Here is a 12,047-nt window from a genome sequence, read left to right as displayed (position 1 = left end):
ACTCATGCTGTTTTCCCAACTTTCATGCTTTTATTACTTCGTAAATTATAAGAACCAATGAAATATATGCAGAAGAATACTCATATCATTTCATGGAGATGAGTCTTAAAACCTTTATAAATTTCAAAAAATTTTTTAAGAAACAGGATAGGAAATGCAGTTCCCCAATTTGTTCAAGTTGCCAAAATAGCTGTAGGCATCATAGGATCTGTTTCTCATACTTACTTAAGATATGCATTAAAAGATCTAAAACTAGGGTCACAGTATACGCTTCATGGAGCTTCTTGTTGGTTTTCACTATGTACCTAAAAGAGTCCCGGTGAAGGTGGATATGGAGCCCTGGGTGTGCCCCCTCTCCTGGACATTGCTGGGTGCCCATGTGGCATTCTTTCCACCTGCCCCTTCCAAACAGTGCCCAGATTTCTGTTGAGGTCTCCATCACTCCCCATACAGCCCATGAACCTCAAGGAAATCTGACCCTCCAGCAGTAACCAACAGCTTTTGCCTATCATGAATCCAGAGAGGGACATGTGACCTAAATGCCTGATGATGCTGGGTCCCAGGACTCGTGGGGTGCTGAGTTGGTGGTGTTCTCTCTGCCATCCTATGACCACAGGAGATAAAGCCTGGACCATGGGAGCAAGGAGGAGATTCGGAAGACCAGCTTTCTTGCTAATAGTGATAGAGTTTGAGGAAAAACAAAGCCCCTGTGTTTTGGAAGCCACTTTGAGTCAGATTTTTTTTCCTGTTTCTGGCATTTTAAATGATACACCACTTAAATGTGCTCCTCTGGCCCCACCCTTGAACTCATTACCTCAATGGTTAGGATCACTGGCTCCAAATCTTGGTAGACAATCTTCACTTGCTGAGCAGCTCGCCTTGCCTGGACCTCGGAATCGGCTATCACGGCGCAGACAAGCTGACCCACACAAGACACCTGCAATACAGAATAGACTTCTAGTTCCAAGGAGGGCAGGCAGCAGGTCCTTTCCTTCTGTTCATCTTCCTCCTCCTGCCAGCACAGAGCTAGACACACAGTGGACTTCACCGCAGTGCCGTGGTTAAGGAAGGCTTCTGTAGAGAAGTCAATTTGTCAGAGTTGGCCTGCTGATCTCTGGGAAGTCTCTGCACTGGGAGAGTGAGGACTTCTTGCTCCATCATTGGCAGCGGTGGCTGAAGAGGGACTGGTGTGATGCTGCCTCACGTAGAGCAGACTCAGCTTTGAGGATCTGAGGATCTGGCCTAGGAGAGTCAGTCCCACGGCTTGACCTGGGGCTGCCACACTGCAAATGGGACCATTCTGAGAGGAGGCTTCTGCCTTCATGACAGGAAGGACCAGAAGGTCAAGACCATCTCAGCCAGAGAGGAAGGAGGGAGGGGACAGTGGTCTCTGCCCTGAACTGGGGAGCACAGGCTTTTTCAGGGAGACACATGATTGTAGGAGCCACGAGTGAGTTGGGAGCAGTCACCATTTCACCTGCAGGTGGGGTACACAGATGGCCTAAGGAGTTCACCCAGGGACCAGGGCAGAAAGTCAATGGGGAAACACAAAACCAAGGCTCTAGAAAAGTGAAATAGTCAGGACTGGAAGAAGTCATAGGACCACTGGACTCTCTTTCCCACCTTTTATTGTGATCCAAATCAAAACATAATCACTCATTTTTCAGATTGACATTAGATTATTAGGACTTTTCTACAGTAAGCATATAGTAGTTTTATCACCAGATAAAAATGGTGGTAAAAAAGAGTTAAATCCAGGCACAGGCGCGTGCACACACACACACACACACACATGTATTTGTTGGGTGTAGGTGGGTGGGGTCAGTGGGTAGATGAATGAAACAAGAATTGCAGATGTTAATCATTGTTGAAGCTGGATGATGGGTTTATGGGGATTCATTGTACTCTCCTCTATTTTTGTGTGTGTTTAACATTTCTGCCATGAAATGATTTTTTAAAGATATAGCATGATAAGGACAAATGTTAAAATCGGGATGAAACTAACAGAGACAATCATTCACAATGGCTCTGCTCTCTGCTCTCCATATACATGGGGTTTGCCGCATGACCTGGTACACAAGCACGCCCCTGAGATGCTCAAAGTCAGTGTCCCCACACCTCAGGGAGTTGTGCTATCGTGTGGCCCAAGATGGCTTTGCTTGTCTAGTTAACATTTATGCAAAGCCATAGTTCTCATCGTCTTCCAGGACCACACAGCCCTGCCTTGGGAGAGTGCAACCTTGACTTCAGACACTCAGTCACCAAACTTTCATTTTTATCAACTAAGCCTCCTAGCGAGAGCCAGCGGCAGAGACTCTTTCAAATGATGAAGCTCTTTTGGGTGAACACTGAATGGAAGTCAAGCAGAAAACCTTCTGGACACTGCCCTGGCTGCATTTCCTCATGACTTCAGATACAGTAGTCAATGTTTTTTATCCTTTGAAACTTTCAGGTGGTAATAGTGCTATCACTGTTCCTCTGCTTATTTACCCTGCTTTGCAGGAAGCAGCGTGAAATCTACAGATGAATCAGACGTGGGCTCTCACTCCAGACATTTACCAGGGGAAATAGATAAGACATTGAAATAAATAAGCTCAGTACAGGGTAGAAAGTGTAAATATAGGTTCACTTTGCCTTCTCCTTAAGTTCTGCGAGGACAAGGACCACACGGGTCTTGCTCACCTGCATCAGGTGCTCACTTAAAAGATGCCTGTTGAATACACAGTGTATGAATGAATGAGTCAGGGTGAGTTCAGACAGGGAGAGAACTCCTGGGTTAAAGGATAGGAAAGGCTTCATAGTGGGGATATCACTTGAACTTGGATGCTGGACACACCGAGACTGGAACCATAGCAAGGATTCTCAGGGAAAGGATCAGCAAGTAAAAGTTCTCATTATTCTCCTCTCATTTATCCTTTCCTGAGTATGAAAGCAGCACATGATCTTACCACCATTAGGAAAAAATATAAAACACTCAAGTGTCTTTTATATAACTAGCCAACTTCCTTATTTATGTGGAATATGAATGTTTTTGAACTAATTCACTATTAAAGTATAGTGATTTATAATAAGCATTCAAAGAATATTGGAATCCTTTACGATGTGCCAAATTCAATGCTATCTTTAAGAAAATATGAAGTGCCAATAACTGAGGAAGTTACTTTTTTTTTTTTTTGGCCACACCGAGAGGCAAGTGGAATCTTAGGTTCCCGGTAAGGGGCTGAACTCACACGCGCTACAATGGAGGCTTGGAGTTTTAATCACCGGACCAGTAGGGAAGTCCCTGAGGAAGTTACCTTTAAAACAGAAAGCAAAAATGCAGTACCTCATCTGTTGACAGAAGTTGATCAGCGTCAGTTAAAAAGTCAAAGGTGGTGGTGATGCTTGGAAGATGTTCCCCAGTCAGGATGTCTACCACCCCAGGCAGGCTGAGAGCTGCAGAGACATCGATAGACCTAGACAAGAACACACAGAACAGAGCTACTCAGAGGAGCCCCACAGCCTGCAGGCCATGGAGAATGTGCCATCAGAGAATAAGATACAAGAGAGGGAAGATATGCCCCCAAACCTTAAAATAGTTCTATGCCACACAATCGAGAAAGAATTTCTGGGACAATGAAGTTTTTCTATGGAGGGACAAATTGTAGTAAATCCTACACTTCAACCCCATTTCACTTCAAATCTACATTGGACATTGCCAACAAATAGCTTATCCTCTTCAGACAGTTACTTTTCACTAACATGACTTATCCCCCAAAAGCAATCATTATTGTTTGTTGGATAAAAACTTTATCACTTACACAATCTTAGCATGAGCTCTTGAACTTGTTACAAAAGTCAAGAACAGTTCCCGGTCCACCACAGGCATGTCATCACAGTAGATGGCTTCGCCCGTGGCATGCTTAATACCAGACAGGTGCATGATGGGATGGCCAATTGGGTCTTGAGAAAGCTGCTTTAGGTCTGCATTCTGTTTAATCGATAACCAACACATCATTTTTATAATCATATTATGCACAACTCTACATAATTTACATTCAAGCCAGAACACTTCTGAAAATAAAAACATCACTATTAATAACACCAGGACAGTAAACTTTTTTCAGTCATTCAGTAGGCAAACTGGGATGTGCGGCCATGGTGTTGTTCTTATTTTTTTTCCCCAGTATTTTGAATATAGACCACAAATATCTTTAACACAGGTTCTATTTGTGTAAGTAAATGAATGTAAATCTTTCTTCTTGGTTATATAAAATAACATCTTTTTACAAACGATCATGTATATCCTTAACTTTCATTATCAAAATTATCTGACTCTTGTAGCTAGGCATGTCACGTGTACTATTTGCAGAAAAGCCTAATTACCATGGTTGTAGAAAATATCAAGTGCATTCAATCACAAGAGCTTTTCTTATTTTCTATTTTGAGTGAGGAAGTCTTACCAATGCTAAGACTCATCATTTAGACAATCCTGATAAAGAATGAAGACATAGAAAGCTGCATTTTGAGTAATGATTCATTAATGTTACTATTTCTTAGAGATCCATGGAGTAAAATGTCTTGCCACTGGCTTTATAAATACCTTGTACTTTATAAATACCTTACATGAGTTTCATTAACCAAAATGAAATTAAGAAATACAACATCTCCTCCAGTATTTCAAATATGAGAGAATTGTTAGCTTTCTTGGTTGCTTATTGGAAGAAGAAAATTGGAGGTATGAAGAAAGAAGAATTAAGAGACATTCCCTAGTGGCTCAGTGGTAAAGAATCCACCTGCATTGCAGGAGACCTAGGTTCGATCCCTGGGTAGGGATGATGCCCTGGAAAAGAAAATGGCAATTCACTCCAGTATTCTTGCCTGGGAAATCCCATGGACAGAAGAAGCCTGGAGTGCTACAGTTCATGGGGTCAGAAAAGAGTCGGACACGACTGAGCAACTAAACAACAGCAACAATAGAACAAGTTCAGAGACTAGGGGCAAGGCTGAAGTTGCCACAGGTGTTGCTGATGGAACTGTGGGAGGTGGAAATTCCAGGAAAATTGCCAGTCAAGCAGCCACCATCTAAAGGCTACTCTCTGAAAGGAGAAGGCAGCTCTGAGGCCTGGAGTTTGCCCTGTGATGCAGTGCTGAGCCGTCCCATCCACACTTCACTGGATCAGTCTTTCATCCGGCACCAGGGCTGAGGCCAGATGCCCAGAGCCTTTGCTCGAGAAGACTTGGGCCCAAGGTTGGTCAGCCAAGGTGAGGCCCAGAGAGAGCTAAAGGAACTAAAGGCCTCTCTTCCCCATCCCACCTGCTGCCCTACACTGCTGTTCACAGGGTCACCCCAAGCCTGGTTGGGGCAGGGACTCTCTCTGAGATGAGGCTCACAGTGATTGCAGCACATGGCAGGAGGGAAGACAGAACAGTCGCCAACAGAACACCTACTGGTCAAGACCTTTCCTGGGGGGAAAAGAAGCCATGGAAGCTGTTTCTAAATCAGTATCATTTAAGGCGGGTGGCGCTAGTGGTAGACAACCTGCCTGCCAATGCAGGAGACGGAAGGGATGAGGGTTCAGTCCCTGGGTTGGGAAGATCCCCTGGAGAAGGGCATGGCAACCCATTCCAGTACGCTTGCCTGGAGAATCCCATGGACAGAGGAGTCTGGAGGGCTATAGTCTGTAGGGTCCAAAGAGGCAGACATGACTGAAGCAACTCACACGCACGCGTGGGAAATTTTCTAAAAGTATATACTTTCGTATTTGAGTCCCAGAATGTGCAGTTGAGAAAGCTTACACGTTGCATATTGACAATAAATGAGATGTTCGCTATCACCTAGAGTGGTGTGTGTGTGCTCAGTCTTGTCTGACTCTTTGTGACCCCAGGGATGGTAGCTCTCCAAGCTCTTCTGTCCATGGGATTTTCCAGGCAAGAATCCTGGAGTGGGTTGCTATTCCCTTCTCCAGGGGATCTTCCCTACCCAGGGATTGAAACTCACATTTCCTGAGTCTCCTTCATTGGCAGGTGGATTCTTTTCCACTAGTGCCCTGGAATGGGAAGCCCTGGATGCTCTGAACTTATTCCTATTTCATATAAAATGTACTGTTTTACAGCAAAATATACTTTTACTGATTAACATTTATTGTTTTAAAGTCCATATTTGTTTCACTTAAATGTAAACTTCAATTTCGTAGTTACTACAATACAAGGCACAAAAAATTAGTATTAGCTGAGCTTTTGTGTGTGTGTGTGTGTGTTCATCCTGACTTTATATAAACTGGAAAGCAGAAGATTATGAATAAAAATAATTTAGAACTTGGCCTAAGTACCATTAACTAAAGGTGGCTGCTAAGTCACTTCAGTCGTGTCCGACTCGTGTGCAACCCCATAGACGGCAGCCCACGAGGCTCCCCCATCCCTGGGATTCTCCAGGCAAGAACACTGGAGTGGGTTGCCATTTCCTTCTCCAATGCATGAAAGTGAAAAGTGAAAGTGAAGACGCTCAGTCATATCCGACTCTAGTAGGTCACAAATGTAGAGGAAGGGGGAAAATGAGAGAACATTTTACATATTCAGGCAATATGACCATATTATATAAATATGAAATTGGTTAAGATGTAACAGTTTTTTTAAAGCCAGTTGTAATGACTCTACTAATGAAAGAGTATGTATTTGATTACTTGCTTGTGCTTGTTATACAGCTAAAGACACCATGGAGCAAAGAACACTGTCACCTCTAACAGGTGATCTCTGATTTGGAGAAAAAAAAATGCTGGTCATGAGTGCTGAAGTTTCTCTAGCAAAGTGGGTATTTGTATGTGTGAAAACCTAGAAAAAACAAAAACAAAATCAAAACATCTGTGTGAGAAATACACTACTTCCAAAACTTGGTCTTGCAATCTATAATAACAAGCTACGTGAAGATTATCACTTTTCTCTGAATGATTTAAAAGCCCATTTATTTGTTGTTTTTCCTGTGGTTGTTGACGTTTATTCCATGGTCAAGGCAATGTTAAGGTATTTATAAGCCAAACATTGCAGTAACTGTATTTTACACTGGGAAAAGGGAAGCTATTTTTGACTTTCAAAATGATCACTTTCAACACTTTCAATGGAGTTTGGTGTATTTGACTTTTGAACATATTGAACCTAAAAACTGAAGAGGTATACATCAACTTCATTGTTCATTACAACATACTGCCAAGTTTTATAACTAAGTCCAATGATAGATCCAATGAACTGAATCTATTTAAAAAGAATCTTTTAAAAGCCTTTTCATGTTCTTCACTTAATAAAACCCTCAAGGTAAAGTTTCTTTACCAATAGGTAAAGAATAGCTGACCAATAGGATGACTTCAGGCGATACTCTTATGACATTGTAGCTGAAAATTCCATTTGAAGGTTATGAGAAATTCTGTTCTAAAAGCATTCATTAGGGGAGCCTGAAATTAACTCTTAGAACTTATGCTTGATTCAGCTCTAAAACTCTAATTCACAGAGAAAACACTTGGAGAAGGGAGACTGGGAGAACAAAGTATCACCACATTCAAACAAAATAAACCAGAAGCTCGTTCGAAAAGCATTACTGCATTTTCATCAGCCTCCAAGGGCTCTGTGAATAAAATCAAAGCAGCCCACGGCCCTGATACAGCACCAGGGGCAAGGGCATGTGGCAGACTAGGCAGCTTGTTCATACCAGTGGTACAAAACCACAGAACAAAAACACATTTGAACTCTTCGAGTTCAAAACAGACATTAAAAAAAATAACCATTGCTAGCTTAATTATTAATCACAATACTTCACTGATTTTGAAGTTTTAATCAACACTAAGTAGGCTGTAGTTTCACCAGAAGGGGAGTTCAGGCTACAAAGTCATGAGAATCACTGAGAGGTAAGTGGGATGTCCACGTGAAGAAGTTTTAGCCTGGGTCTTTTGAATTTAAAAAAAAAAGAAAAAAAAAAGTCACTAACCTGGTACTTTAATGTACTCCAGTAATGTCTGGAATGAAGATCTTCTAAAGCACTCTCATACTTGCTTGCAAGGCCAGGATAGTGAACAGGGTCCTGAAAAGTAGAACCATTGTAGATATTTAAAATATGCCAGAATGGTCTTGGGAGAGAGGCTAGCATGGTTCTTAGCTCTGCTGTGAAGTTTAATCTTTTTTAAGTACTTGCCTAATTCAGAATCCTGGAAGTACAAGCAGGGTTCTCCCTGACCTCCAGGACACACCTTTGGAAGATCCATTCATAGGACAATGTTTTATGAAGAGCTAAGTGAGTACAGTAGATCACTTACTCCCAATATCTTTATGTTTCTTAGGATTCTTTCACGTGCCTTCCTAAATGATTTGAGGACTTACAAACCAATAAAACAGGAAGGTAGAAGCTAAGTAAATAATTGGAAAAGAAGAGAGGATTTAAACCAGGAAAAGGTCAGAGCAAAGGTGCACCATTGCTAATGAGTATCAAACTCTGTTCTGTATCCCCTGGGCAACCAGGAAGGAGGGAAGATGCTGGGGCTGCCTCTCTGCCACAGTCTCCCAGCAGGAAGCATTCTAGGGCCCTAGGAGGAACAATTCCTAGAGTTGAGTAAACATGGGTCATTTGATCCTTACACACGATTTTAAACAGTGCACCTAATGGTTCTTTTTTCTTTTATTTTTTAAATTAATTTTTTGGGAGTATACTTCTTTATAATGTTGTGTTAGTTTCTATTGTACAGCAAAGTGAATCATCTATGCATATTCAGAAATCTCGTCTTTTTTGGTTTTCCTTCCCTTACAGGTCATCACAGAGCACTGAGTAGTGTTTTCTATGCTATACAGTGGGTTCTCATTAGTTATCCATTTTATACATAGTAGTGGGTATATGTCAATCCCCATCTCCCAATTCATCTCACTTTCCCTTCCCCTCTCTGTACCCATAAGTTTGTGTATCTCCATTTCTGTTTTGCAAGTAAGTTCATCTGTACCACCTAATGGCTATTTTTTACAATATAAAATTTTTAAGAGAAAATTAAAGCCAACAAAGCCTATTATTTTGAATAGTAGAGCAATATTAACAGAGGAAATTGAATTGAAGGTAAAAGACTATAAGATGGAAGTTGTAATTTATATCATTTGATTCATCCAATAAATTATATTAGTTTACTATTAATTGAAGGAGTTGGCTTTATTTTCTCTCTTTGGATAACCTGGTGACAATAAGTCACTTATATATGATTTCAAGCTTCTATTCTGAAAACTTTGATATGACTGTTCTGGTTTTTTGTTCTACTCATGTATAATGAGAAGATACCTTCAGAAGCAATGATAAGAGAGAACTCCATGTCTCTAATTTAAAGTGATCATACTTTTTTATGATCACACATACTTATTTTTTTATCATACATACTAATTTCTATACCACATGAGGATTGTTCATGGCTTCTGATCTAGTTTGGTCTTGCCACCAGACCAAACTAGATCAGAAGCCATGAACAATGCTAATAATTTCAAGGAAAAGCACAGTGATCATATCTTTCATTAAACTGTCACTCTTTGTTTTACTTGTTAGCTGGGCTTGTTTAGGATTAATGTGATCAACATGGTTCAAGTTCCCTTTGGGTATAGCAAATTTATTCTGAAATAAAGATATTTTTGTTGTGTCCTTCCTAGTCAACAGTCTTGTAAACTTTAATTGTTTGTCATAAGGGAGACCAGATGCAAGAATGCCCGGATGATTACTACTATGATTATTAGGCAGTCTTCACCATGGTTCTCTGAAGTATTAGGGACCATAGGAAGCCTTTTCCTATGATAATCCATTTCTCAGTAACCTTATGGAGAGGCTTCCATCACCATCTTACAAGTGAGAGAAACAAAGTTGAACCCAGAGAAGAAAGCCAAAATGCTTTTCTGAGGGAAAATATGTTCAAACCAGTAACAAGTTCTCTGAACACCATCGAGACACACAACAGGTCAGAAAAATAAGTGAGTGGTGCTAAATCAGATCCCACACAACTCTGTGCTTGACTTGCAATTTTTCCCCAAGCACACACCCCATCAACAGATGGCCTGCCATATGCCCTGCAAGCCCGTGAGTTTCTGATGTGGGTTGTCTTTTCTACTCTATTCGATAGCTTTTTGGCAGGGGTTGTTGCCTTTTCTGCTTTGGGCATTCTCAGAGGCCCCCAGGCCTGGGAAAGTGAACACGTGGTCAGTTCCACTTACCATCCCCTTCAAAATCTGTGACACTTCCAGGTAGAACTTGAACAGGAAGCTGACAATGAGGGTCCTCTTGAACTCCACCCTCCCACCTGGGGCTGAGCCTGGGAGGGAGACTTCATCCAGAATCAGCCTGCAAGCTGCATCCAGCATCTCTTCATTCCAGGGCCTGTGAGGTTCAAAAGAGGATTCCTAGCCCAACAGGACTCACTACCCCACAAGCTCAGCTAACAGGTAAGACAAAGAGTGACAGTTAAATGAAAAAAAAAAAAAAAGAGTACAAGCTCCAGAGTCAGGCAATCCAAGTTCAAATCACAGTCCACCATTCTTAGGGTGTCTGACCTGGGCACACCACTTCATCACCTGTAAAAGCGCAATCATGATAGAATTTACCTCATGCAATGGTCATGAGAAAGAAATGACAACTTGTGTTAAGTCCTCAACCCAGGAGTAACTGCCCTTTATATCACTAGAATGTTGACTGCATGCTAGGTTGTTTTAATTCTGTTTTATGGGGCTTACTGCTGGCTCAGTCTGTAAAGAGTCTGCCTGCAGTACAGAAGACTTGGGTTTGATGCCTCGGTTGGGAAGATCCCCTAGAGACAGGAATGGCAACTTACTCCAGTATCCTTGCCTGGAGAATTCAATCAACATAGAAGCCTATACACTCTGTGGAGTCACAAAGAGTCAGACATGACTGAGTGACTAACACTTACATACTTAGGCACCTTACATGTATTGATTCTGGGAGACATGTATTCATATATATGTATTCATATCTGGAGAGAGTGAAGGACTGGAGAGGGAAGCCTGGCGTGCTGCAGTCCATGGGGTCCTGGAGTCAGAGGTACTGAACAACAACAATGTATTCAACCACTTAATCCTCTCAAATGCCCTATGAGGCATGACATATGATTATTCCCCTTTGACAGATAAGGAAACTGTGGTACTGTAAGATTAAGTAAGCTGACTGAGATCACATAATTTATAGGAGTTGAAATGAGATTCTAACCCAGGCAGTGTGGCTTGATCAAGATCATGGTTTTAACCATTAGTTTATTACTTCTGAAATGGTAATCAATACCTAGTGAAGGCTTAAGAAATAATGGCTATATCTATAGTCAAGTTATTACCTGTAGAAATAAACAGCCAGGTATGCAATACACTTAGCAAGTTATTGAAAAACAAACTCCCATAATGAATCTTTCATAATGATAAATTATTCTCTCACAATAAAGAATGCAGATTTACTCATTTTGTTTACTGTGTCTCTATATCAATACTGTTGGGAGATGGATACACACACACACACACACACACACACTCACACTATATGGTGCCCACTTCAGGATTCACTAAGACACATGGAAATAATCAAGAAATCCTGTTAGAATTCCAAGTCATTAAACAGAAAGGTGGTAAGTATTTTTCTTCTTGTAATTACATGTCACCATGGAAAGAGCCACTTGGTTCCCTGGAATCTCAGGCCGTGATTCCATACCTTCCAATGAGTTTCTGGCAGGAATTATTTGCAAGGATGGTGGTTGGACCAACGCCTCCGTATGCAATGGATAACTCTCTGATGATGCCATCTCCTTTTCCAAAACACACTCTCATTCCCGAATTAACTATTGCAAGCGCATTCTGTTGCCGCTGGGCTTGTCGGAAGGCTGACACAAACTCCCACTAAAAGCAAAAGTGATGGAGAACATAGGCAAAACACTCTCCGACATACATCACAGCAGGATCCTCTATGACCCACCTCCCAGAATATTGGAAATAAAAGCAAAAATAAACAAATGGGACCTAATTAACCTTAAAAGCTTCTGCACAACAAAGGAAACTACAAGCAAGGTGAA

General features: G+C 41.4%; 1 protein-coding gene across 1 annotated transcript in view; it reads right to left on the bottom strand.

Moving 5' to 3' along the window:
* The window catches only part of AOX1 (aldehyde oxidase 1), a 71,822-nt gene that overhangs the window by 35,501 nt on the left and 24,274 nt on the right, over positions 1-12,047 (bottom strand). The window contains exons 14-19 of the mRNA XM_061381191.1: positions 11,690-11,874; positions 10,195-10,357; positions 7,955-8,047; positions 3,801-3,970; positions 3,326-3,455; positions 815-937 (exon numbers count right to left, since the gene is read on the bottom strand). Coding sequence (XP_061237175.1) covers positions 815-937; positions 3,326-3,455; positions 3,801-3,970; positions 7,955-8,047; positions 10,195-10,357; positions 11,690-11,874 — 864 coding nt within the window. The remainder of the gene's footprint in view (positions 1-814; positions 938-3,325; positions 3,456-3,800; positions 3,971-7,954; positions 8,048-10,194; positions 10,358-11,689; positions 11,875-12,047) is intronic.

The sequence above is a fragment of the Bos javanicus genome, chromosome 2 (assembly GCF_032452875.1).
Source record: "Bos javanicus breed banteng chromosome 2, ARS-OSU_banteng_1.0, whole genome shotgun sequence".
Taxonomy (NCBI): domain Eukaryota; kingdom Metazoa; phylum Chordata; class Mammalia; order Artiodactyla; family Bovidae; genus Bos; species Bos javanicus.
This window is presented reverse-complemented; position numbering and strand designations above follow the sequence as displayed.